This window comes from Zootoca vivipara, chromosome 7 (genome assembly GCF_965207765.1).
Source record: "Zootoca vivipara chromosome 7, rZooViv2.hap1.1, whole genome shotgun sequence".
NCBI lineage: Eukaryota > Metazoa > Chordata > Lepidosauria > Squamata > Lacertidae > Zootoca > Zootoca vivipara.
Genome location: NC_142590.1, coordinates 66,482,243 through 66,510,146, shown reverse-complemented (window position 1 = coordinate 66,510,146; position 27,904 = coordinate 66,482,243). Strand labels below are relative to the sequence as shown.

Below are 27,904 nucleotides of genomic sequence, written 5' to 3'. Positions count from 1 at the left end.
CACGTGCCTTTGTGCCTGAGGAAGGCGTCGCACAAAATACCGGAAGTCCTGGCTTTGACTGAAGGGAGGAGATGACAGCTTCGCCTCTCCGCTCCTTTCGTGCTTCCCTCACCCACATCCCTTTCTGTGAGTAAAGCTGCTCGCAGTTTACGCCCAAAGACTACGTTTCCCATCAGCCCCTGGGGAGTGGGGGAAACGGGAAGAGACGGGCGCGTAGTCCTCTCTCCACCAATCAGGAGGCGGCCGCTGAGCGCGCGGTCGGGCCTGCTGGGGTCGCTGCGGCGCAGCCCGGGAGACGTTCCGTTCAAAGCGCCTGAGAGGAGGGGCGCTTCCTGTTTAGCCAGAAGCAGGAGCGGCTATGGCGGCGGCGGCGAAAGGAGCAGGAGCGGCTCCCCCGCTCGCGGCATCGGGCCCGGATCCCGGAGCGCCGGGTCGGACGGGAGCCTGCAGAAGGCCGGCCAACATCCTGGCCCAGCTCCGGCATGCGCAACTCAGTGGCCGGGGCCTGTCGCGGGGGCCGCAGGTACCGCGGGGCTAAGGCGGGCTTTGTGGGAAGGCCGAGTCTGAGGCGACGCCGACACGCCACCTCCCTCAGAAGAGGTTGCGCTCGGCTCCGCTCGCCACGTCCCATTCCAGCCTTGCCTTTTGCAGCTCGCTCTGGGGTGGGAAGTGGGGGGCGGTTTTCGCCACTGGCGAAGTGGGAACTGTCCCTCCCTCGCGTGTGATGACGCCCCTTTGTCTCTCCCCACCCCCATACCCGCATCCAGGAGGCGGCCCTTCTTGGCACCCGTTAAGGCGAGCTCGGGCAATTTTATCCCATCTCCCCCACCCTCGGAAATAGGGGAGTCAGAGGCTTTTGGGGCTCCCAGGGAATCCTGGAGTTGCTGCTACTGCGAGGCCTGCTTGGCTTCTTGGTTTGCAACTCTCAAAGGCTTCTCTGTTAATAAGGCCGTTGCCTCTTTGGCGTTTGCTGAAGTCCGGTACCTTCCCCAGTAGCATGCAGTCCAGTTTACTTCGTTGGAAAGGTGTCGTCTTGCCTTGCTCGCCAGAGTTTTTTTGCGCGGGTCTTGCACAACCCCATGACAAGGTATGACTCCTAAGCGGGAGTCAGTTGGCAGAATATAAGAGGACCGTGTTCTCCATCGCTGAGTCAACGTGTGGCAATTTTGTTGTGTTCCGAGAGGCAATCTTAAAAGTGTGATCTTTATGTAGCAGACACAAAGTCTGGCTGTTGAATATTTCACCCTTTCCTGCCACGTTTAGGAGCATTAGAAAATAATAGAGTCCAAGGACACGTATCAAATACATTTTCTTTACTAAGTAGAACTTAAGCATTGCAGATAAAAAGACATATGAAGTTAATAGCATAAAAACCTGAAGTACCAGCATTGCAAATCTACAATGTTGATTATTGATACTGAGGTGTGAAACCCTAATTAAATCATAATTACCTGAATAAGCAAGGCTAAAATTGGGCATCAGGCAAAAGGTGATATTGGCCTCAGAAATAGAAGAATGGGAGATGTTCAAAGGAATGGATATTTATACCCATTTTTTCCTTTGAAAGAGATAATTTTTTCTAACCTTTTTCAATTATTTGAAGACTACAGTCCACAAAATACCCAACTTCAATAGAGGGCTATATTTTTGCTTTTATAAGTGTCTTTGTTGTTGATGATGAAGTTCTCCCTCCTTTTTTTTCTGTATCCCTTTATTTCTTTTAACTGAAATCACCTTAATAAAACATAAGTATTAAATTAAAAAATGGAAAGGATTAAATAAATCATGTCCTCAAAATACATTCATTTCAGCTTTGGCAATGGTTTTGATCAAACGTAATTTACTGTCATCAAAGCATAATAATTTTAGTAGCATCTAATAAAACTACATTAAATACAAACAATTGCTATTTTTAAAAAGTATCTGGATAAGAATTACATGCATATTAAAACCTAAATTTTAGGTTTGACTCATATTGGAGCATACTAAAATTATCAATGTTAAAAATAGCATTTGCTGTGAACACAGCTTGCTTAACCAATACATAAAGGTGGATTAATTAAACCAGGCCAATCAAGGTTGTTGTTTTTTTTAATAATGGGAGACATAATGGTATTGGTTCAAGATAGGGAATGGGAAATAGTGATCTAACATTCTGGTATGCAAGTCTGCCCTGTCTCTGAAGGGTGTTACAAAAATAGAAATATGCCTTTTATTCCCATTTCTGTAAGTTTAGTTGGATTGCATCGGAATAAGGAAAATCAACCATAGGGCCTATTGCAGTGTCCTGGAACCAGCCAAAATGAAAATATTTGCCACAAATATATGTGAAGTTTTTTGAAGAAATATTCCTTTGTATGTGATACCTCACAATGCACAATATAATTTAATGCTGCAATCCAGCACTGAGCTGGGTTACCGAAGCCTGCTGTTTTCAGTGATTTAAAGGAGTTTTAACACTGTTGGATTATGATCAAAATGCACAATGTAAATGTTAAAAAATATATTCCTTCCTTTGAGGCAAGTTTCTAGCTGCCTAAAGTGGTTCTTTTCTAACTTGAAAATAGAATTTACTTACTAGGATAACCTAACTTGCTCAGTTCTTTTTTTGTCCTTCGGTGAAATATGTTGTGCCTATCCTACTTAAGTCATTTCCTTTAGTCATTTCCCCCGAATACTATAAGAGTTCTGGTTTGATGACTAGTGGAAAAGGTGACATTGATCTTGTAAATTCCTAGTTGGGTTTCTTCAATGAGTTTTGAACCTTTGAAACTGTGCTGTTTTGCTTGTATATATTTCATGCTTGATCAGCATTCCTTTCTCTTTTAGCACAATAAACTAAATTATATGGAAATTTACATCCAGAATTTTTAAAAACTCTTCTCTGAAAATAGTGGAGCCAGAAGCTTTGTTAAGTGTGAATGCTGAGATGTAAAATACTGTTTTGTTCCGCTCACAGGGACTTCTTAAAATAGAAGTCCCTGTGAGTTGGGGGAGGGGGGAGCTGCAATGGCCCAAAGTTACCTATCTCTGCTACAACACTTTAGCATGGAGTTGCTAGTCAAAACTTTTTGTGCAGAAGGTTCTTGTCACTGCTTTGTTGCAAGATTGGGAATGAAAAGAGAACTTGAAGCATTGATTCTTTTCCACAGTAATGGAATCTGAATTTCAATAGCATTTTCACGGGGAGGGGAGAATTCATCACTGTGTCATGCACAATGCATTTTCTACATGGGCATCAGCACTACTGCACATTACAATCACACACATCTTTTCTGGTGCAAGTGTTCACAGAACAGAAACTGGTTTTCCAGCTCAGGTATGCATAACAAAATATACTTGTAAATCTAGTTTGTGTGTTTTTCTTATAGTGAAAGCTGATTTCAAAAATCATGTTTTAGCGGCTGTACATTGGCTTGACATGTTCATCAAACTATCCACCACAAACTCAAGTCCTCATTCCTATTCAGTCACCACCACCACCAATTCAGATTCCTTATGTGAAATTTAGAGAAAAAAGTGGCCCAGTTTGCATCAGTTTATAGGGATGCAGGTGGCGGTGTGGGTTAAACCACAGAGCCTAGGGCTTGCTGATCAGAAGGTCGGCGGTTTGAATCCCTGCGACGGGGTGAGCTCCCGTTGCTTGGTCCCAGCTCCTGCCAACCTAGCAGTTCGAAAGCACGTCAAAATGCAAGTAGATCAGTAGGAAACGCTACATCGGGAAGGTAAACGGCATTTCCGTGTGCTGCTCTGGTTCGCCAGAAGTGGCTTTGTCATGCTGGCCACATGACCTGGAAGCTGTACGCCGGCTCCCTCGGCCAATAATGCGAGATGAGCGCTGCAACCCCAGAGTCGGTCACGACTGGACCTAATAGTCAGGGGTCCCTTTACCCTTTACCTTTACCTTACTTGACTACATAGTGTTACATTTGCCATTTTACTGCTCGTTCACCCAGTTTAGATAGATCCTTTCAAAGCTCTTCCTCATTTTTGTTTTAACTATCCAGATCAATTTGGTATCATCAACTCTAAATCATTTATGAACAAGTTAAAAAGGACAGGTCCCAATATCAGTCGTTGGGGAATTTGCAGAAATCTGCTTTGGCAGGTGTTAGGACAATTGGAACACCCAGCTCCCAGTACATTTCCGAGCACAATTCAAAGTGTTGGTGCTGACCTTTAAAGCCCTAAACGGCCTTGGTTCAGTATACCTGAAGGAGCGTCTTCACCCCCATCGTTCTGCCCGGACATTGAGGTCCAGGCAGAGGGCCTTCTCGGTAGTGGCACCCGCCCTGTGGAACACCCACCAGATGTCAAAGAGAAAAACAGCTACCAGATTTTTAGAAGACATCTGAAGGCAGCGCTGTTTAGGGAAGCTTTTAATGTTTAATAGATTATTGCATTTTAATGTTCTGTTGGAAGCCGCCCAGAGTGGCTGGGGAAACTCAGCCAGATGGGCGGGGTATAAGTAATAAATTATTATTAGTAGTAGTAGTATAAGTTTTTCTTATAAGATTCAGTGAACACATGTGGATTTAATACATTAACAAAAGTACAATTTTCAGTGAGTAAACCATACTAGTCCTGTTATGAGTATCAGAGTATTTGACTAAACATCACTGGCCCCATTCTTCAAAATGTTACAGTCTGCTTGGCACTAAAGATCTGTTGTAATTAAGGTCACACAGTGTTGCCTGTATCAGAATACAGAACCCTCTTTGTATCCAGATTTTCACGTGAATGACAACTGAATTTCCAAATCTCACTTACAATGAAAGAACTTAAATTCTTGTGGAAGCATTGTTAACACCCATACCTGATATTTAGAATGCTTGCTGGGGAGATGAGGACAGTGTTTAATTTCTAAAGAAAGACATCCAGGGACTCATACTTATACCATGAGTTTAATAAGCCCTTCTCAACAGTGTGTGGGAAGGGTGAGGAAACTTGCTTAGTGGAAAGGAAAGGACACTGTAAGCTCAGGGGTACTTTTAATGTATTCTAGTGGGTCAGTAGAATTAACTGTTGGCTTCTATGTTTGAAGGCAATTTGTTGTCCCTTCTATATCAAGAAAAAGAAGTTTCTGCATGATTGGGGATGCCTGATCATACCTAGTGTAATACATAGCTGCCAAGTTCTCCCTTTTTTTAAGGGAACTTCCCTTATGCTGAATAGGCTTCCTCGCGAGAAAAGGGAAAACTTGGCAGCTATGGTGTAATAGTGAATATCAGATACAATGAGCTCACAATTTGGGTATAGTGACCAATTTCCAAGATACCAAGTAGCATGATCCATGCTCTGGGGCAGCATAAAATACCTTATATCTAAGAAATGTGTCAGTCTCATCTTTATCTTGTCTTGTAGCTCACAGAAGCTTTGTTGAAGGAAAGAGATAAACAAGCAAAGTGGAATGGAATTCCCTTGCTCTTACAGAAGCTGTATGAGAACAGTCATCCCAACAGTGATTTATCCCAGTGCCAAGGCATCTTAAAGGTAATGTTTCTTACTGGCAGACTGATGCATGGAGCAGAATCCATTCTCAGTTTCCTCTGATATTTTAAGTCAATTCATAAGTTATGAGTTAGTCACAGATTCTCTCAGTGGCCCAGAAGAGTAAAAAGGAATTGAGAATTGGTTCAGGTTCTGCTTATATAAAGTGAATTTCAACAAATGTGTTTCACATATTTACTTAGAAATCATTTTCTTTCCTAATCTTGCACATTTGGAAGCTTGGCATTTCAGACTACATTGATAGAATAATTATGTTTGTTCTGTTTTCTGATATCACATTTAGCTGTTGATGCAGTAAATTAATTTGTATTTTTATATTTTTGGGTGAAATCGGCTACCTGGTGCTGCAAATTGATGTTTTGAAAATCTCATAAGTACCCTCAGTAACCTTCTGCAACGACTTTGAATAATATGCTTTGATATGAAGTATCTCTCAGTACTTGCAACTTTAACTTTTGTTCCCTGCCAGGAGATTTCCCCCCTTCTTTCAATGGAAGCTATGGCATTTGTCACAGAAGAGAGAAAGTCTGCTCAAGAATCCACTTTTCCAAATACATACACATTTGACTTATTTGGAGGAGTTGATGTAAGTGGTTTCTACTTTAAAAATAATAATGCTGTAGCATATTGTCAAATACAGTAACTAACGCATCGAGTGAGGCATTGGTAGTAGGAAAAAATAAATACTAATACTCTTGTTCAAGACAATAGTACAGCCATAGGAAGGTTTGGTTACCCAAGAAAGCAAAATTTAAAATGTAAGGAAGGGATTTTTCATTAGAATAGGAATATTGTGTTTTTGGAGACTAAAGTAACTTGGCCTTTTGGCTTAGAAAATGGTGGCTTAAGAGAAAACACAATTTCACTCTACAAGTTGAATAAACAGTCACAGGGTGCAACTTTAAGCAAGGTTAAAGTTATATGATCTTGGTGTATTTCTTCCATTCTTTTGGGTTAGTGGGGTGTAAAGCAGCATGAATTTGCATCACTTTATTGGATGCTAGGAAGGAATCTTCCTCAATCAGATTGAGTATCACGAGGAAGGGGAATGTTTTCTCTCTAGCAGGAATGACTGGCTGGCAGTCCATGGGGTACTTGTAGCATCAAGAGAGGTAAGGATGGAGGGCACCAATACAGAAAATCAGAAGAAACTTCTAGGGTGCAGAACCTTGGCCTCTGGGGTTTTTCAGACTACAACTCCACAGTGTTAGAAACTGAGATATGAAAGCTAAATGACACCTTAAACCTAGATTTTGGGTGCAACAATGGAATGTCTAGGTGTGTTTTTTAATAACAAGAATTCTGAAGCTGAAAATGAATGAACTGCAGCTAAAATATTATGTTCATTTTTTACATGGTCTCCTGCTCTCCCCCATATATTCTTAAGAGGGTCTTTTCTCCAGTCTTCAGTGAGTAGCTGGAAGTGGGGAGGCAGAAAAATGTCCTCCTTTCCTTCCACTGCAGTTTTAATCTGAAATCTTAAGTTTCTTCTGCGCCCAGAGCTCAGAAACTGCTCACACTAATGAAATTCCCTATCACAAAATGCGCCTAGAACAATGGGAGTTTCGAACACTGCAGCTCCAACAATTCTTGATCATGCTTATAATCTGGAGTGGCACTAGAAGTGTGCTGTAAGTGGCACTAGAAGTGTGTGGCTTATTTCACCCAGTATGTTTTGAAGTAAGACTCTTCATCAGAGGCACTGCGCATTTTTTGTGTTGGAAGGTAAAAGCATTCTATATTAGGCCTCTCATAACCTGACTGGCCAACTGTCCTTCAGCATTTGAAAACATTTATGGGACACCCATAATTTCAGTGCTAAGAAAGTTGAGGGTTGTCATGGCTCAGAAGTGATATTCAATCTTCTTGAGAGTCATAGGATCCTGACGTATATAATTAATACTTAGCCTCTTGAATCCAGTATATTAAGTACAAAGTGTCTAGTTTCCTTTTGCATATTTCATAACCAAATCTTTAATCTTAATAAAGCTTCAATTTAGTGGGAGGCTGGCTCTGGCAATGGAACCCCTTGTCAATATATGAGTGGCCGTAATGAATAGGTCTGTGAGAGAGCTAAGTAAAAGTTGTCTATAAATTAAACACAAGGTCATAGTTAAAAGCTTGGAGAGCAACATGTCTGTATCTTAAAGATAAATTTAGAAAAGCACGTTCTTTTATTACTACAGAATCTTAATAGCTAGCTTGAACTAATATTGAAACTAGTCTATTTCACACTAAAATATGGACCTGCCTACTACATCAAAATCTTTTAAATCCTCTTCATAGTTCAATGGGAAGTTACAAAAACCTTTTGTCTGTATAAGCTACAATTTTACAACTAATATGCACAAAGACTGAGTAGTGATGCAGGTTGATATAACGTCTTGATCAGATAAGCTACAGGCAGCGTAGATTTTGCTTTTAATTAGCCTAAAGCTTTTAAAAGTGGCAATGTATTTGACTTCTATGCAGCCTTTACAAGGAGAGGACACAGGCATATATTATAGAGTCCTGTCCTCCTTAGTGATTAGCGACTAATCATTGTCCAGTACTGTATGTTGGGCTATACGATTGCATCCTGGGCCACTACTGAAATAATAGGCTGGATGCCAGCCCTGCTTCTTGCTCTGGGAAAGCACCAGCTATTGGTGCTACTGTGTCAACTGATAAGGGAGGACAGGGTGACTTCCATAAGGTGCAGGAATGTGCAAAGGCCATTTTCAAGGGCAGGAGGTGTCCCATAGTCCCATAGATAACTTTGTTACAATTGTCTGGAATGTTTTCTGGGTGACATTGTTTCCTTTTACAATAGTTGCTTCCGTCATTTTTAACCCCTTATCAGTCTTATCCCAAGTCTTTCTTTGAAATGGAAAAGAAGGGTCATATAAAAGGGTGTGTGGGGTGAATAAGGGTATCCATTCTTTTTAACTCACTTCACTTATATTTATGTAAGTGTGTACAGTATTGAGTTTTCCCAGTGTGTATATTCAGTAAATATTAGTAAGTATATGTGTATATTTAAAATATTAATACATGGCGGGGGAAAGCTTGCCCTGCAAATGTAAAGATCAGTAGACTCCATGTCCTCTGCAAATGGCATTGCCTCAGTAAAGTTTGGAATATCTGTTTCCCCAGTGATTTTGTTTTGAATATAAATATAAATTTAAACTGTAGCCTGATTTTCATACAACACTGAAGTATAGTTACAGTGGTACCTCGACAACCGAACGACTCGACTTCCGAAGGTTTCGACTTCCGAAGTCGACAACCCTGGAAGTCTATCCGCCGCACGCGCGTTCTGCACAGAAGCGGTGCACGCAGTTGGCGCATGCGCAGAACGGGCGCTTTAAGAACCGAAGACTTCGACTTACGAAGACGGCCGCGGAACGGATCATCTTCGTAAGTCGAGGTACCACTGTAAGTCTTTTGCTTATGTGCTTTCCCCCGGAATAGCTGCATCATAGAGGCCAGAAGTTTACACCCCTAATTTCAATATAACATCTTTTCATTATGGTTGAAGCACAGCAAACCTATGTTAATGTTTACTGTAGTGCAGGCATCCACAAACTTCGGCCCTCCAGATGTTTTGAACTACAATTCCCATCATCCCTGACCACTGGTCCAGTTAGCTAGGGATCATGGGAGTTGTAGGCAAAACATCTGGAGGGCCGCAGTTTGGGGGTGCCTGCTGCAGTGCATTGAAGGAAGCTAGGGCAATCAATCATGATTTAAAGGTGGTTTGTTTCACTAGGCGCTAACCGTAGTTTGTCTGTGCTTGGAGATAACAGGTAACAGCACTTCATTGGAAGTGGAAGCAGATGCTTCCAAGCTCTTCTTCAGCCACACAAGAGAGGGGATCACATGGACCCAAAGCTTATACACAATACTAAATTATGGTTTAGTTGCCTAAACTGAATTCAACCATTGGCCCAGTTCACCTGTATCCCATTAAACCATATTATTGTCTAAACTCAACAAGCAGTGTGCACATTGTTCAATAGTTCCTGCAGTGTTCTTCCTCCAGTCTTGTTGCTGCCACACCACAGATTAAATAAATTAAAGTCTGGGTTGTTGTATCATCTGAATCCAGGTTCATGATTCATTTCTTTCCAAACCATGAGATGTAAGCAATCTCTTTTTTTTGCTTGCCTCTTACAGTAGTACCTTGAGTTACAAACGCTTCAGGTTACAAACTCCGCTAACCAGAAGAGTTACCTTGAGTTGAGAACTTTGCCCCAGGATGAGAACGGAAATCCGTGTGCCAGCGGCAGCAAGAGGCCCCATTAGCGAAAGCACGCCTCTAGTTAAGAACAGTTTCAGGTTAAGAACGGACTTCCAGAACAAATTAAGTTCGTAACTAGAGTTATCACTGTATTTAGGAGAAACCACAAGTCTGTGTTCAGATCACACAAACAGCCAGATTCAGACTAATTTTTGTTTGCAGCATGGCAGCAGAAGGGGAGAAATGTTGTGGGAACTTTGCACCAACTTTGCAGCATGCACAAGTGTACTTCTCATTCACATTAAAACTATAGTTTCTTTTAAAATGCAAACAATGTCATTGCATTGCTCTTGAAATATAAGTATTGTTTTGAAGAGAAGCATAGTAAAGGAGCACACTGGGTGTTCTGTGCAGTACAATAGAGGGGAATTGTTTTTTAAAGTAGTTTGCTTTAAATTTCAATATAGCCCAACAATGAGATGCATTTTAATAATAATAAAAACAGCATCTATATAAAGTTATTATGTATCTAATTTTCACAGCTTCTAGTAGAAATACTTATGAGACCAACTCTTATTACACAAAAGAAGAAGCAGAAAAGTAAGTAAATAATATATTTCCTTCACCAAACCTTGTTTTGTTTCCTTCTCTTCTCCTTGTATCCTGATAGAATAATCAGTCACTAAACCAAGTACTGGTAGCGATACAGTTTGCTAACATCGTGTGTGTGTTTTAATGATATATGAAAATGAAGTTTTATCACAGTTTCTTAACTTTTATGGTTCCAGAGGTGATAAATGCTGGTAAACCATGTTTGTTTATAGGATTAAATACTGCACAATAAACAAAGTATATGGGCAGTGAACATAGCACATCTATAAAACAGCATTAGACTACTTAGTAACATCTGGATAGTGATGCACAATAACCAGTGTGTTAGAGGACCTGTTCTCCAAACCCTGGAGGCAAGCCCAAGTATTGTTGGGTAGCAGAAGCCAAATGACCAGAGTTAAACACCAACCACTGCCCTCACTCCTATGAGTCCACCAGTTTCGGCTAGGAGAATAGCAGAGCCTTACAGAACGTCACCTAAGATTTGAGAAACAAAATACAAAGAACCAGACTTTCTGTTCCAACAATACATAAGCCTCCAGGAGGTTATTCAGTAGCAGTTTGTCTGAGCAGCCAAGTCCATGGATTTGCTTCTAGAAATCTTACTCAGAAGAACGAACAGGAAATAGGTGAAGTAGATTTCTTAAAAATTAAATTGAAAATAGTTTTTTTTTAATAAAAAAATATACTTTCACTGGGATATTGGAGTCTAAGAAAAAAGCATTGTTAAGACTAGTTGTGAATTATAAGACAGGATACAAAGCAACAAAAGCTAGCTTTCTTAGGCTAATACAAACAATATCAGCAAATGGACCAGTGCTGCTTACTTATAATAATAGGCACCGAGTTTCACAATCCAGACAAGCTAAATGCCCTTTCATTTAGAAGCAAGGCTAGAATCATGTGGCATATATATAGGCTCATAAGTTAATAAAAGGAAGTCAAAGTCTCGCAGTTTCTTGTTTCATGTGGTATTCAGAACAGGAATATCACAAGATATCTGCAGTATTTCTGTCAGCCACATCACAACTTGATGTGAACGGATTGCCTACCTGCCCTAATAATAGTTGTCATTCCTCTGTGTGTTCAACTTCGATCAGATCTCATTTTTATTGGATTTTAGCAGCTGAGATACTTGCTGGATTTTTTCATTTATTCATTTGGGTTGTTAAATAGTGTGGTGATGTATGTGTTCTGCCAAGGGCAGGGTTCTTTCTGGATCTGGAGCTAATAAGCACACCGGTGGGTGAAGAAAAAGAAAGGTTTTATTTGCATAAGGTCAACAAATAACAGCAGGCATACAAAACACAAATTGTTGCATACCAGACAGGAGTTACACACAATCTCCCCTTCAGCTGCCCGGAGCCCCAGGTAGAGCAGCAAGAGAAACCCCAGCTGACACTCTCACGACATCAGGTACCTCAATCTGTGAAGAAGCTCACTGAGCCCCTTCAGCCTACAGCTTTTATAGCCAACTTTGATGTAACTGAGTGCACCTGGTTAGCAGGCATCACTCATGGTCAGCCCAGGACACCGGGTGCGACTAATGCGGAGCAGCTGAGAGTCTCCAACCCCACTCACTGCAACTGGGTATCCTCCCCACTAACCAATCAGCACTTAGAACACAGGAGACCCAGGAAACTCCTGACATGTCCTGACACAGGTGTGTGAAAGACAAATTATACATCATAAATCAGCAAACCTTAAACCAGGGATGTAAAAGGGAAAGAGACATGTCACCTAACTCCTCGAAATTACAATGGTCTTCTGTGTTTCCTCTACAGTATGTCTTTTTGGCTGATTGTTCAGGAAGCATTAATCAGTTTTTTCTATTGCAGTAAGCGATGACCTCATCAAGGATTGTTTAAGCATATTGTACAACACTTGCATATGTGTAAGTTATATTTTCTGTTCTGTCAATAATTTTTGTTTTGTGGTACAGCTAGGTTTAGGGGATTCTTGGTCTGACAGAAAAGCATTCAAAGCATTAATTGTTAATTAATTAATTAATGTTGCATGCTGCAATATTCTTGATGCTAAAATTTCTAATGCATTTCACAAATTGCAGTGTAGCAAAACTGTTGCTGCTTGCATTTTGTCTAAACATCTTTTTAATAAGGACTCATTGCTATTTATTGCTGAAGTGTTTTAAGCCTTAATGCAGTGGCTTGCTGTGGGAATCTTGGTTAGCACTCCCTGTTTAAGACTCATACAGTTATGTTTGCTTTTTAAATTTTATTCTGCAATTGTATGAGTCATTTTATGTTGTTGGTAGTATTTGGACTGTTGTTGTTTTTTAATAAAAAATAGGAACTTTTTATCAATGTAAAATTAGTGTTGAAAACTTAGAGTTGAGTTCATGACATTAAATGTTGTATGAAAACAAACCAATTATTCCTGTCATTCACATTACATTTGTATGCATTGACAAGACTATTGGATAATTTTCTTAGCTGGTATGCACTTTTATACTCATGTCATTTGAGCAGCCTAGTTTTCCCTGTTGAGAATTTATTGCTCTTCTACTTAAAGGCAAAGAAAGCTGGAAAGGTTCAGAATCCTACGTGGAATAACAAGGAATGAACTTTTCTCCATTCCTTTTTAATTTCCACTTTGCTGCCCCCTGGGAGAGCTCTGTTTTTCTAGATTATTTTTAAATTATATGTGATGTTTGTCTCAGCAGTGTTAGCTTTTGCTCATGTGTATATGTGGTTTCTCATTATTGTAGACTGAAGGAGTCACTAAACGATTGGCAGAGAGAAATGATTTTGTATTGTTCTTGTTTACATTGATGACAAATAAAAAGACATTCCTGCAAACAGCCACCCTTATAGAAGACATCCTGGGAGTAAAAAAGGTTTGTTGATAATCTAGCCTATACCGTCACGTTCTCATTTAATCTTGAAAACTCTTTAACAGCTTGTAAGTAGAAGTCCATTCACAGTTCAGAAACTGATTTAAAAAAATCTTGTATCCTAAATAGAGGCCATATTACTTGCTCCTAGCCTGTCTTCCCTTTGTAAGGTTTAAGCGTAGCTTGGCAGCACCTCTCCTAACTCTAAAATGGAATTTTGGAAAGGCTGGGTACCTTTTATTGAGCCTGCTGCAGTGAGTCCCTGTTATACATCTCTGCATGCACTACTTTGATTACCCCATTCACGCCTTAGCTTTCTGGTCTCAAATAAAGTAATGTTGTGGGTGGCACTATGCCCAGTTCTGGATACTGGAATTTACAAACATGGCGAACATGGTGAAGCGAGTGTGTCCAGAGAATGGTGACTAGGGTGGTGTACGGGGTCTGGAGGGACAGTTGGAAATTGGGTAGGTTTGGTGTGGATAAGAGAAGGTTAAGGGGAGACATGTCTGCTGCCTTCAAATACCTGAAGGGCTATTGCACGCAAGAGAGAGCAGACGTGTATTCTGTTGTTTCAGAGCTAAGAGCTGTTGGACAGTGGAATGGACTGGCTTGGGTGGTGGTGGGCTCACCTTCATTGGAAATATTTAAGCAGAAGCTGGGCAACCAGTTGTCGGGGATGCTGCATTTAAGTTCTACATTGTAGATCCTTCTTTGATTAGGAAGTTGGATTAGATGATCTCCAAGATCTCTTCTGTTTCTGAAATTCTGTGATTCAATTTTTTTAACATGAGCGTGGAAATGCATTTATTTAGCACTTAGGTTTTATCAGCAGATTTAATTAGATCTCCCTTTTCCCAGTTAAAATAATAGCTGAGGCTTTCCAGAGGGGGGGAGAGTTTTTTAAGATGAGACATTATTTCCTGACCCCCGTTATGTTTACTATTTAAACCTTGTTTGGGTTTGCATAGAGACAAATAGAGGATAAACATAAATGCTATTATTTATTTGTAGTACACAAGCTAAAAGCTTTGGATGTAATGTTTCATGAAACATGTACACTTTCAGGAATCTGAGGAGTTTCCTTATGTTCTCTAACTTGTGAGATTATTTGTCAGTTGCTGTCAGTACTTTTCAGCATTGTGTCATTTAAAAAAATTGCTTAGCAAAGAGTAACTTACCAATTATAATTTTCAAATATGTTCCCAAAGGTATAATTCATTCAAATTAAAATGAGATCCAAGAAATAGAAGGAAAACCAAGAAGCAGGGGACTGCAGCCAGTCTCATTTTATACCCTGCACTCTCATAAATGGTGCACAGATGTCCTTAAGACTCTCAGTTTCATTATAAGATAACTGCAAAATGTTTAAGCTAGAAGCATATTGCAATCATGTTCTTTTCAGTATTCAGTATTATTTTAGCTGCTAGTGCTAAAAGAAGGAAATCCTTTTAGTTTTCTAGAAGTCTAGACAGTGGGAAGGTAGCTTCATACCCCCATCTAATTAAATAAAAATAATAAATTATTCCTGCATTTAATAATTTCCAGCCAATCAGCATGGAACAATATGCAATTTTGTGGTGAAGTACAGTATAATTTGTGGACTGTTTATTAATGTTAATGTATCAGAAGTAAGTGTTGATAACTGCTAAGAGGGCCTCCCTTTGCTGTTGTGCAGCATGGCCTCTCAAGGTTGTTGTATGGCTCAGCTAATACATTACTTAGATAGAATAGGAGCCCCTGGAAAACTGTTCTCCTATGATAGGCTTCCATGTTGCCTAGGTAAAGTATGCTGTTCCCACTCCCAACTTGTCAAAGAGCAATGTGACAGCAACAGCCTCACATGATCAGAACTTCTGTACTTTGCTGGGGTGACCCTTTTGTACAGACGTATACAAAACATTAGATCTATTTTAAGTACTTGCTATACAGAATCTAATGAGCCACATAGCAAGTAATATAAAAAGTAAAACAGTTACAGTAAGCCTACAACTTGCATGCAATTTACTTGTGCCCATTCAATTTTACATGCTGGGCAGAAAAAAAATATTTTTCAATAGAAAAGGGGTGGGTGTCTGGGAAATCCCAGCTGCCATTGAGCTCAATGTGTTTTTGACTAGATGTGATTTTGGCTGTAGGCATGATTCCTGTAACATTGCCCCCACATAAATTGCAGACTTACTGTAGTTTAAATTATGTTGATGTTCTTCAGAGTGGTAAATTAAGAGATTCCTATCTCTATATAATGCCCTATCTAGGAGTTTGCCAAAAAGTGTTAAGTGAGGTGAGGACAGAGGTGCACACCAGCTACTTTTCAGACCTTCAGCTGAGTGCATGTTAGGTTCCTGACTGCATATGCACTTTGAATTGAATATTAATGCAGTTAGACTCCTCCTTGTAAATGGGAACCCTGGTTTCCCTATCAGTATTCTAAGCACATTCAGCTGAATATGTTCAGTATCCCCCTTTGTCTTAGTCAGGGACAAAATGAAGGGCAAGTTAGCATGTTTAGGGACATTGAGATCAGTGTTGCCTTTCTTCACTTCTAGCTAGTGGTTTCAGATGGAGATTAGAATAGGGTTTTAATCTGCAAGAATCTTGGAAATAATATCTTTGCTGTTTTTTTAAATAAAAATCATCTATGGAGCATATCGCTTGTCATGTTTTAGGAAATGATTCAGTTGGAGGATATTCCAAACCTCTCCAGTCTAGTCTCTAGCTTTGACCAACAGCAGCTTGCAAACTTCTGCAGGATCCTTGCAGTTACAATTTCAGAACTGGACACAGGCAGTGATGACAAACATACACTTCTTGCAAAAAATGCTCAACAGAAAAAGAACTTGGGTCCTTCTCGGGCGGAAATTAATCAAGGTAAAGCATCCTGTTTCTGAAATTAATATGTACTCAAATTAATATGTACTCAGTTACTGTATTTTAAGATGGAAGTAAACTTGATTTCATTTGGATTTCTAATAATAGCTGTTCCATCGATTTAACATTTGTTAATCAAACCTATTTGCTTCTTGTCATAGCTGCACTCCTCAATATACCAGGCTTCATTGAAAGACTGTGTAAACTAGCAACCAGAAAAGTTTCAGAAACAACAGGAACTTCAAGTTTCCTTCAAGAATTGGAGGAATGGTACACCTGGCTTGATAATGCACTTGTACTTGATGCACTAATGCGTGTGGCAGGTGAAGAGACAGAGCAAAGCAGCACAGGTACCTGCTTTTAAATTTGCTAGAACAGCCATTTAATAACCTGGTAGCTTTATCACCTGTAGATCTGCGTGTGGCCTTGTCTTGCACTGTACTCTTGCCTTGACATTTTCATACTGGAATGGAAGCATGTGTGCAGCAGTCCCTAAAAAGACTGGAAAGACTTGTGCAAATACCTCAGGATGGTGTATTCAGTTTCTGCTGCATTGAAGAAACTTAACATCTTCTCATTTCCTACATTTTTGTTGCATTGATACGGTAACTATTATATAACTACCTCCTTGCCCATTTTTTTTTGTCTTTTAGAATCTTCAGATGAGAGTGGATTTGCCTCTACTTCACCAAGGAATCAACTTCCACAGACCATGAAGATTATGCATGAGATTATGTATAAACTGGAAGTTTTGTATGTCCTCTGTGTGCTTTTAATGGGCAGGCAAAGGAATCAGGTGAGATTCTGCATCAGAAGTGTATAGTGAACTGCAAGCAGCAGCTCTGAAAATTCAAATGGGGGTCCAGCTACTTAAAATCCTACAATCTTTTCAAACGCTAGACCACTGATAATCTTATCTTGTAGGAAATGGATGCCTATTGATTTATGTATCTTGCACAGTGATCAGCTATAAGGTTTTTGGTTGGTGATCTAGTAAGAATTTAATTTGTATGTGCCTTTATGTACCGTACTTTTCCATTTGGCAAGTACTTTGCATTAAGTTAGGCAGCAGTTTAGGCACCCTGCTTTATGCAAATACTTTGAAATGAGGCTTTTGGCTAAGAAAGTCCATGCCATGTTTTATGCCAGTCTATTTTTGGATCAACAAACTCACACTAAAAAGTTTCACTTTAAATTTTGAAATTTGGTGCATTATTGAAAACAAGTAGATTGAAATGAAGGGTGCAGCCACTGCAGAAACACTCTTGAAACAACATTTTCTTCATTCCTATTCATTCTTGTGGGATGTGCAGAATAGAAAACTCTAATGGATATTGCTGGATATTAAAATATATATTTTTCAGAGTTAATTTTGTGTGTGTGTGTGTGTGTAGATTATGATATATATATATATACGGGCTATATTTTGTGGAGAGGTGGGGGAGCTTAAAAGAATAAACACACAATTTATGTAAGATCTTAAAACAATATACCTCTAGTGAATATACCTGATCATTCTTCTTGCCTAGGTTCACAAGATGATTGCAGAATTCAGATTGATCCCTGGCCTTAATAATTTGTTTGATAAATTGATCTGGCGGAAGCATTCAGCATCAGCCCTTGTTCTGCATGGGCATAATCAAAACTGTGACTGTAGCCCGGTGAGTATTAGGTTTAAGCTGCTGCATAGGGTATGTTCTTTTGAAATGACCCTTAAGAGCTCGTATGTAATAGCTGTTAATAATGTTGATAGCTAGCCTCTTCAGTTGTTTTTGATACTAGTACCTTTTTCTGATTGCAATGGTAACATCACCACTCTCTAAAATGGCTTAAATATTTTTTTTAAACCTGGAAGTCGAGACTTGATGTTTCTACCAGTCTGCTGGTAAGAATATTCTGTAATGTTTCTTATAAAATAAATTCTCAACTTCTTTCTTCTGTAGGATATTACATTGAAGATTCAGTTTTTGAGGCTACTTCAGAGTTTTAGTGATCACCATGAGTGAGTATAGAATATGTTTGTCATAAACTTTGTGGTGGCACATCATGTATTGCTGAACTGATGGAACATCATATTTGAAGTAACTCAGATAATGTAGAACCTCCTTAAAAGTAACATACAAAGAATATGTAATAGTTTTGATCGTGTTTTGCTGTTACACTTCCAAGAAGTGAGCGCAAAGATATTGGGAGGTATTTGTAAAGCACATTTTGGGAGAGACTATGCATGCAAGGGACCAAAAAATGGAATACAGCTGTTGAGACTAGTTTTGTCAGAGGACACATTCAAAGGCACTATGGGCATGAATTCTGAGATCTTAAACAGATTGCCCCAAATCTAAACTTATATTTAGGGCACTCTTTATCAAAAAGTTCAGGGGAAAAGGAACTGGAATTGTGAAACTTGGCCTTCTGCTATTTTAGGAGTTTCTTTTTCACAATTTCCTTTAATATGACAGTATTCAGCTAAATAATTACGCAAGCAGAATGATTCCTGCTTGCACAACAGACGTTTGGCCTATACACCATCCCCAAATGTGCTCTAAAGGGTTGGGGGGAAACCCCAGAACAGGGGGAGATGGGGGAAGGGGAGACTTTCTGTTGCACAAGCGGAAGTCATTCTGCTTGTGCAAGGAACTAACTAATGCTACTTTGAACACAACCTGATGTTTATTCTGCGGGTGCATTCTACGGGTTCTCAGGGCTCAAACCCAAATTGTGAGATTATTTGTCCAATATAGAGTTACGTTTTGGCTCTGTTTCTGTAAAACTGAATAGAACCTTGATACCACAGAAGACCCAGCATAGTTGTGTGCATTTTTGCAAAGGTAATATACATGATGCATTAAATAATTAGTGTTTGTAATCACTCCTTCTGTCCTGATTTTTATCTTAGGAACAAGTATCTGCTTCTAAACAGCCAAGAGCTTAATGAACTGAGTGCAATATCCCTCAAAGCCAACATCCCTGAAGTAGAGGCAGTTGTCAACACAGACAGGTAGAGAGAAGTGCATGTATGTTTGTCTGTATCATTTGTTCTTTCTGAAAGTATGGCAAGTATCCTGTTTTACTAGGCCTGCCCCTTGAACCCCTGCAATAAGTTGGGTTATCTCTAACTTTGTTAGTATGTTGAACTAACATAAACAAGAATCACTCACACAATGTGATGGCATCTTTCTGAAGTGTATATTGGACAGCTGGGTGGGGCCACATATGCCCTTTAGGGATTGCTTGCAGTCCTTTACAATCTGTTTCTATCTCTAAAGCCAACTCTGTCCCTTTTGAGGCACAACTTGGTTCTGTTTATTCAGACCTGTGAACACTTAGCAGCCAGTGTTGGCTGGAGAGTGTGAATGCATAAGCGATGGATTTTGAAAGTGGAGGTTGCAAATCATAGGAAATTTTGATAACTGATGTGAACTTGAATGGGAAGCAGGGAAAGGATCACATAGTACTTCATGAGGAATTTAATTAACGTTTATATAATGCCCTTTATACCTATATTTCTGTTTAAATATGTATTACATCCAAATTCCACATTGGGTCACACTGACTTCCTAGTGAATTGCTGCACATTCTGTTTATGAATGTAGCTTGTGCAATGCTCTGTGTTGCCCCGTTTGAGGCATGGGACATTCTTTCCATCTAAGAGGAAACAGGTTTCACAGCTTCACACTTTTCATAGAAACAACAGATTGAGTTTGTGGGCAATAGTGGCGTGTATTCTTTTAAAAACAAAACAAAACAAGTAGTAGCAAGGTGTGGTCCTTACTGCCCCCTTTCCAAGCTATTTGGCCTGGGAAATAATGTTTCTGTAGATGTCAGTTTGGAGGACAAAGGTGCAAGCAAATGGACTTCAACCCTCAGATTCCTAACATTTGAGGATTCATGGGACTGATTATCATTCGTTTGCCTAGCAGAGAGTTCAGTTGATATGGAATGATAAACCGGGTAAGGTGGCCTCTGTGTTTTAGCCACAGGCCAACACCATTCTGCTTTTGCTTATTTTCATAATTTCCCTCTAATTACACATGTAATCTTGTACATTTAGAGACATCTGGAACATACAAGTATTTCCATATTGGCTACCAAAAAAAACCTGGGTGTAAAACGTTTTTTAAAAATTGAACTAACATCTGTTGAGTTAGAATATGCAAGTTCTGAGTTTGTACAGTTCTGAATGGTGTGTAATGGAAAAGTAACAACCCATTGTTGTGCATGTAAGCTCAGAAATGTCCCAAGTTCAGTGAGGCTTAGATTTAGACTGTAGTCATGTTTTATTTTATTCATAAAATTTATACACCACTTGAGTGCAAAAACGAAACCTCAAAGTGGTTTACAAAAAGCTAAAACAATAAAATTTGTAGTATCTTGTTTGTGTGAGAGAGCACAAGGTTTTTACAAATGCAGGTTTTCTTCTTGGGCACTTAAGATTCAAGCCCATTTAAAAGGTTTTTAGAATTACAACAGAAAATTCATTCACCAGCAGGGGGTGTTACACTATAATGTTCCATGAAGTCACAGTATGTTCAAAATACACCATCCATTTTGAAATGGTTGTAGCATTGCAAAAGCTTGGCATAGTTTCTCGGGTATTGCTTTATAGAACTAGATATTTTCTTAATAGATTCCCCTTCAACCAACTGGTTTGTTCATTGCAATTTCTCCCCATGTTTTAGGAATTTAGTCTGTGATGGGAAAAGAGGCTTGCTGACCAGACTTCTTCAGGTAATGAAGAAAGAGCCAGCGGAATCATCATTCAGGTGGGCTCTGTTATTACTACATTGAGCATAGTGTTCTGTTGTAGGAAAACTTGATCTTCAGAATCCAGAAAGTGGATCCTTGCAAACTATTTTAAAACTTGAGTTTTGATCAGTTTTGTCCTTGAATTGGCAAAAATTGAGGCCAGCAGTGTTCAGGGACAGGAGACTTTCTCTCAGCATTGTTTCTACCCTGCCCATGACCTTAAAGTTGCCTAGTCTCCAAAGATGTCTTAGTTCAGGGGTCCCCAGACTTTCTGCGCGGCGGGCCGGTGCCCGCCGCGCCGACCGCGCGGTGGGCCGGAGGGCAGGGGAGTGCGCGCGCAGCGGGCCGGAGGGCGGGGGAGTGCGCGCCCGTGCGCATGCGCACACGCACACGGGCGGGAAAAAAATCGCCAAAAATCGCTTGTGCGCATGCGTATGGGCCTCCCCCGACCCGGAAGTGCACCAGAAATGACCTCTTCCGGGTCGGGAGAGGCCCATACGCATGCGCACAAAGGATTTTCGGCGATTTTTTGCCGATTTTTTAGATCGTCGCTGCGCCGCGCGCCGTGAGAGCGGGCGGCGGCAGCGGGCGGCGGGAGTCGTCGCGGGCCGGATTGGAAGGCCGATTGGGCCGCATCCGGCCCGGGGGCCGTAGTTTGGGGACCCCTGTCTTAGTTGTTTAAACTTTGAATTCTGACTAGTGATACACATGAGGAAGATCCACATATACAGCCAGAGTTTTGCTTTGCTTGCTTTGCTTTCCCTGCAACAGTTCTCACTATCAAAAGAGCATGTCACATAAAACTGTTTCCACTTTTTATTTACAATTAATCAGATGTTTCTTTCTTGATATTAAGATGTTAATTTTATTTTATGCACCAGGTTTTGGCAAGCCAGGGCAGTTGAAAGTTTCTTACGAGGCGCTACTTCTTATGCAGATCAGATGTTCCTGCTAAAGAGAGGGCTCCTAGAGGTATTATAAATGTTTACTAAATACAAATGTTTTGTGAAACATGCTTCTAAACCCTTAAACCATTGATTTCTTAGAGAACATGGAGTCTTTACTAAGAGTTAATAAACTTGTTAGACACAGTGTCATAATCTAAGGTTCAGTCTAATTAACTAGGAAGTTTGTCACTTTATTGTGCTCTGTGTCTCTGAAACCACAGTTACAAATTATCAGGCTTAATCCCCTAGCAAGTCCAAACACCTTCCCGTAACAAGTATAGGAAGTCAAAGCCGTTTTATTTCTGCCTGCGGAAAACAAAATGTGAAGCTTATTGTCTTTATTGTAATATTTTTCTCCTTGCCAGCATATTCTCTACTGCATTGTAGACAGTGAATGCAAGTCACAAGATGTGCTTCAGAGTTACTTTGATCTTCTGGGAGAACTGATGAAATTCAACATAGATGCTTTCAAGAGGTTTAATAAGTACATCAATACGGATGAAAAGGTAAATCTAAACCCCCCATAGTCCCAAATGAATCCTCAGCCTTATAATATATTGGATGCTGGCAAAGCCTAATCACTCTACTTTTTTAGTTTCAGATATTTTTGAATCAGATCAACAGCTCACTGGTTGATTCCAACATGCTGGTTCGTTGTATTACTTTGTCTCTAGATCGATTTGAGAGCCAGTCAGATATTAAAGGTAACTTTGTGGTCTATTCTGAAACCAAGAAATTGTTTTTAAAATATGGGCAACTGTATTTTTAAGGCTGACACAACCATCAGGGATGTGGTGGCTTCTGAAAATCCTTTTGGAATTACTGGGTGCAATGATTGGTTCCTTGTCCATGGTGAGCAGGTACATACAGGGTCAGGCTTTTTTCCCATGCTGCACAGCCAGCAACTTCAGAAAGATTTTCAGCAGCCACTAAGGCTTGGATTAATTGATGGTAACAAACAGGTAAAACTCCTAGTATCTGTTCACAATAGATAAGCAACCATTGTTGTTGCTACTACTTCTGTTTTTGTCTGAGTTTCTTTGAAGTTCAAAAAGTGTTGATTTTAATGGGCACTTCATGTGGTTGCTTTTCTCAATTAACAAACAGTTATCTGTCAATTGAATCTTAACCTCACTGTGGATAGAAACAAATATTGGCAAAGCCATTAGTCCTTTCAGAAATGATTCTTGGCTCAGCTCTTTCAACCTAACAAATGGCTTGTCTCCTACTACAGTGGCAGAAGTCCTGTCTGAGTGCCGCCTGTTGTCCTACATGTCACAGATGTCCATGAGGATGTCCTTCCTTTTCCGGCTCATTAATATTATTCATGTACAGACGCTCACACAGGTAAAAAGCTGGCACTGATCTTCCATGGAGCATATGTAAATAGATTTTGTATTGAATGTGATGTTTTCCTTTAAGTTCCTAACCTGTTGGACTCTTGTGTTCCATAAATGCATTCTGGGAATATCTGTTAGTTTGGGCCTTTTTATCCTTATTTTTATCCTTACTTTCGTTACTGTAGGAAAATGTAAGTTGTCTAAACACAAGTCTAGTTATCTTAATGCTGGCCCGAAGGAAGGACAAACTCCCCTTCTATCTTCAGACACTGCAAGAGATGGAATACACCAAGAAATACCCTGGATTTATCCTGAATAATTTTCACAGTCTTCTGCGTTTCTGGCAACAGCATTACCTCAATAAGGACAAGGACAGCACCTGCTTAGAAAATGTATGTCTGTTCCAGTTGCTTTGGAATATGCTCTTTATATTTTGTAATTGTGGCCCAGTGGGGAAAGAGTAAAAGAGAGAGATGATCTAATGATAGTGCCAAGGCAGTGTAATGCAACAGCAACATGAGTGTCAGGGTGTATTTTAAGAATATGAGAGAATTGAAAACTCTTAGGTGGCTGTGTTGGGCTCTCAACAAAACTAAAGCATTTTTTTTTGTTTTTGTAACAGTCACAGTTTCTTGGTAAGCCAGAACAGACTGTGCGCTGCCACAGAAACATTCTGCTTACTCAGATGCAGGCTACATCTGCATTGAAAAAGTGAAAACCCATATTTTGTGTAGGTGGATCTAAACTGGACTGGATTTCCTAGCTAGAGTAAAGCAGTGCTTTCCATGTACCTATACATTTGGTCCATGTTAATTTGAAGCAATAGCCCAGCATTGTCTAGTACTTTATATAGTAACTAACACACACATACACCCCCCACACCATGATTAGCATGGAAATGCTTATGCTGGGTTCTTGGCCAGTTGTGGCATAACACATTTCCACTGGAAGGCAGTTTTAATAACTTTTTATAGTAAAATGCATATGGAAAACATTATCATTTTGGTCTTCCTGGAGACATCTGGCTGATTACTGGATGTGGGGTGTCCTGGTTTAGGCCAGAAAGATTGTTGTGCTACTGGGCCAAATTTAAAGTTTGACTTGTTGGCATATAAAGCCCAAAACAACTAGGAACCAGGCTGTCTGAAAGATCGCCTTTGCTGCCTGTCCACTGCAGTTGTCTGTGGTGCCATATGTGCTGGAGGTTTGTTTCATGGTAACTCAGAAGTCCTTCAGCACAGGGGCACCTGCCTCGTGGAATACAGCATCCGTCGAAATTAGGCAGGCTTCAACAATTTGCTATATGCTAAAAAAAACTACTTCAGTGGGCTTTCCCAGATTTGATTCACAGGCAGTATCAGATTTTTTTTGTTGGGGGGATTATCTTTCTTATTTATTATACATTACTATGATATTTGTTAATATTCAGCAGCCTATTTATTAGGAAAATTTGTAAAATGGTCATCAAGATTGAATACTGAGTGCAGAATTTCTGCATTCTAAGAAAATTTGCTTTCCTTTCAAAAGAAAGGCAGTTTCCTGTAACTGCCTTTGTTTAACATGCTCCTCAAAGAAGACTGGGCTAGATACAGCTGCATTTTATTGGCACTTGCTGTTGTGCTGTAGCATAAACTTTTTTTCTACCTCCTTTACAGAGTTCGTGTATTAGTTTTTCCTACTGGAAAGAGACTGTATCTATACTGCTTAGTCCAGACCGGACATCACCTTGTGCCATAGTTAGCTACATTGACGAGGCATACATGGACATGGACAGAGATTTCACCGAGGAGTAATTCTTCAGGCTCTGGCTTCCAATGGACTGTGCTTCAGAGGGAATCTTGCAGACAATGGATTTTCAGGGATATGCTGTGTGCACAAACTTGGAACTATGGAATGTTACCATGTTAAAGTTTTCTCTCTCCATCCCCTGCTCTCAGCACTGTTTTGAAGAGCAAGACATCACCAACTTCCTAGTCAACATATTCAGGGAATGCTTGTGTTCTGTCCGAAACTGTCTGCAAAAAGCCCAGTCTTTTCTGCTCACTGTGGCTAGAACCCTTTGAGTTTGATAGATGGGATCTTTCAGATGTGCAGTTGCTAGCTGTGGCTTTTTATCCTGGCTACCAAAATTAGGTGTTAAAAGTGCAGGCAATTTTTTAGGCCATCCAAACAAGCTGATTTTTATGGGCACGCCAGATACACACCAGCCACATTTAAGCCACTTTTAAAGTTTCTATTTTTATTGCTTTTTCCTTTGCATTGGGATATAGAACTGATTGTGTGTGTATTTTGTTTTTAAATTCTTGGAGATAATAGCTCTCTTCACTTCTTTGCAAATTCTTTTGGGATTGTCTCCTACAAAACTTGTGTCCAAACACCTTATTTTATCTTGCTGTGGTATTGCATCCAGAAGTATCTCTCTCCGTTCTGTAGAAATCTCTTGTCTTCAGCTGATTTTACAGTGTGCTCTAGAACAGGCATACATTGTGGTGATGGGGTTAGTCTTGGGAGCCTAGCTTTGACTAGGCACTCATGAATTGAAATTAACTGATCTCCCCCCCCCCTTCCTAAATATTGCAGCCTGACCATTTTGTCAATAAATAACCAACTCAAGTTAAAAATTTATTCTGCAGTCCTGCTTTGGCTGACCATAAAATCCGCTCTTGAACTATTGCTATTTGGAAACCTAACACCAAAAGCTAAAATGGCAAAATTAACACCTTTATTCCAATTGTGTATATATATATATTTATTTATTGTTCCTGAAGTGTAATTGTTACTGGAATTGGCTGATCTTCTCCTAATGATACATGTATTAAATGCTGCCCAGTGATTTTGGTTTGGGACAAATTGCTCAACAATATCTGAGCTTGCTGTTGTAACTGCTGGCATTTAAACAAGTCACTTGGAATATAGCTAATATTTGAAGCCAGAAACTTTCTGAACATTCTTTTGCATTACTGTGCTAAAGCACTTTAAGAAGCATTAGAAGCCCTTCATCTCCCTCAGTTTAAAATTACTTTGATTGTCCCTAAATGTGTAAATGTATACTTCTGGGACATATCCATATAGCACAAAACCCCTGAAAAGTCTTGTGTTAGAATGCCATGGTTATGTGGTATTTTCCTCTGTGAAGGAAAACCTTAAATATCAGAACCAATCTTGGTTCAGAAAGGTAATTTCCAGACATGGAACTTAACAGTAGCTGGGAAAGCGGAGTGCTTGACTATTATCATCTTTACCCTGCACTTTTTGCTGCACCTTATTTTCAGATAAAGTCATGGAAAGAACAGCTAGACTGCAGCAGGTTTGTTTACAGATACTATTTTAATATATATTTGCCTCATAAAAAAACAAAGGTACTTGCTTCCAGAATAAAAAAAAGTATAGTACTGTTCTATCTCACAGTCCTAGTTGCTCTTTGGTTTAAATCAGGCTTCCTCAAACTCTGCCCTCCAGAATTTTTTGGCCTACAACTCCCATGATGCAGGACCAGTGGTCAGGGATGATGGGAATTGTAGTCTCAAAACATCTGGAGGGCCGAGTTTGAGGAAGCCTAGTTTAAATAATCTAATTGGTTGGGCATCTATTGAAGGAACAGCACAGCATTTTAAGACTGACCCAATCTGTGTTATCCTTTGTGGTATGTTAGAAATTAAAATATGGAAATATGGGAGCAAATTATGTATCTGCTGTGCAGGAGCAACCAGCCCACATCCTTTTTGATTTTGATTTTTTTAAGGATATGTTAAAATTTTCATCCCGAGGCACTATTAAACTGGCTTTACCCAACCCCACATGCCTTTGACAGTTATCAAATGAGTCCAAGTGTTAACTTTTTATAGCAGACATTTGCTTCTTGGGTTTTAACCTGTTCCTTCATCCTTTTCCCCCTTCCCCAAATTTTAGGTTAGATTTATGCGCTGATTCTATAAATGTAGTAACCCTACACTTCAAATAAAACGCTATGTATTAAAAGGCTCAAATGAGACTGGATGCCTTTTGAGTCATTTTAATTATTGTGTCCAGTCTGCAAAGAACTTAACAATATTCATCCCGTATATGTGACATATTTCCTTGTCATTGAATGGTCAGGCTGCTTTGTTCCTTTTATGCATTTGACTCGGGTGAGACTGATCCTTAGCTACTCCTGGGAGTGGCTTGGTATCGCCCACCATGCTCCTATTTGTTTCCAGTTTATTGGTATAGGTCCAGGGGTAAGGAACTTGCAGCCCCACAGATGTTGCTACACTACAGCTTCCATCAGCCTTGGCCATAGTGGTTAGACCTGATGGGAGTTGGAGTCCACCAACAATTAGAAGATCGCCCGTGTTCCTTATCCCTGTTACAAGGTGACTGCAAGGAGTTGAGCTGGGGGTTTTGACTCAGGCTGCACCATTTGCCTTTTAGTTCTTACAGGGAACTTGTATGCCTAAGAGATCTCCCGCCACAGCTTCTCTCGTAGAATCTTCTTTGCAAATGTTTAGAAACTGCAATGGTAGGCTTGGATTTAAATGCAAACTGCTTCAATTAGTGATACCGATGAGTGACACTTAAATGTGGCTGAAAAATGGAAGAGGTCACTGTTGGCTGTGTTGGCTTTGGTTTGGATTTTTAATCACTAAAGGAATGGAACTGCTGTGTGGCAAGAGGGTGGGCCTCACCAGGCCAACAAATGTTCCTGGAAATTTTAAGTATCTCAAGTGGATTAATGTTCATGCTGCCCAGATTAATGCTGATTTACTAACAGCACATAAATGTATTAAATGGAAACTATTAAAATAATTTTATTTTAAAAAAA

At 39.9% G+C, this 27,904-nt stretch overlaps 1 protein-coding gene across 1 annotated transcript; it reads left to right on the top strand.

Annotated features, from left to right (window-relative positions):
• The first annotated feature begins 274 nt into the window (after positions 1–274).
• On the top strand, positions 275–27,904 carry TRPC4AP (transient receptor potential cation channel subfamily C member 4 associated protein). Its single transcript, XM_035124251.3, has 19 exons — positions 275–523; positions 5,365–5,493; positions 5,981–6,097; positions 10,276–10,333; positions 12,184–12,239; positions 13,074–13,202; positions 15,869–16,070; positions 16,232–16,420; positions 16,724–16,866; positions 17,600–17,731; positions 18,014–18,072; positions 18,967–19,068; positions 20,750–20,833; positions 21,698–21,788; positions 22,129–22,269; positions 22,359–22,467; positions 22,998–23,110; positions 23,289–23,495; positions 24,759–27,904. The coding sequence occupies exons 1-19, from the start codon at positions 359–361 to the stop codon at positions 24,894–24,896; spliced, it is 2,364 nt and encodes a 787-aa protein (XP_034980142.1). The 5' UTR covers positions 275–358; the 3' UTR covers positions 24,897–27,904.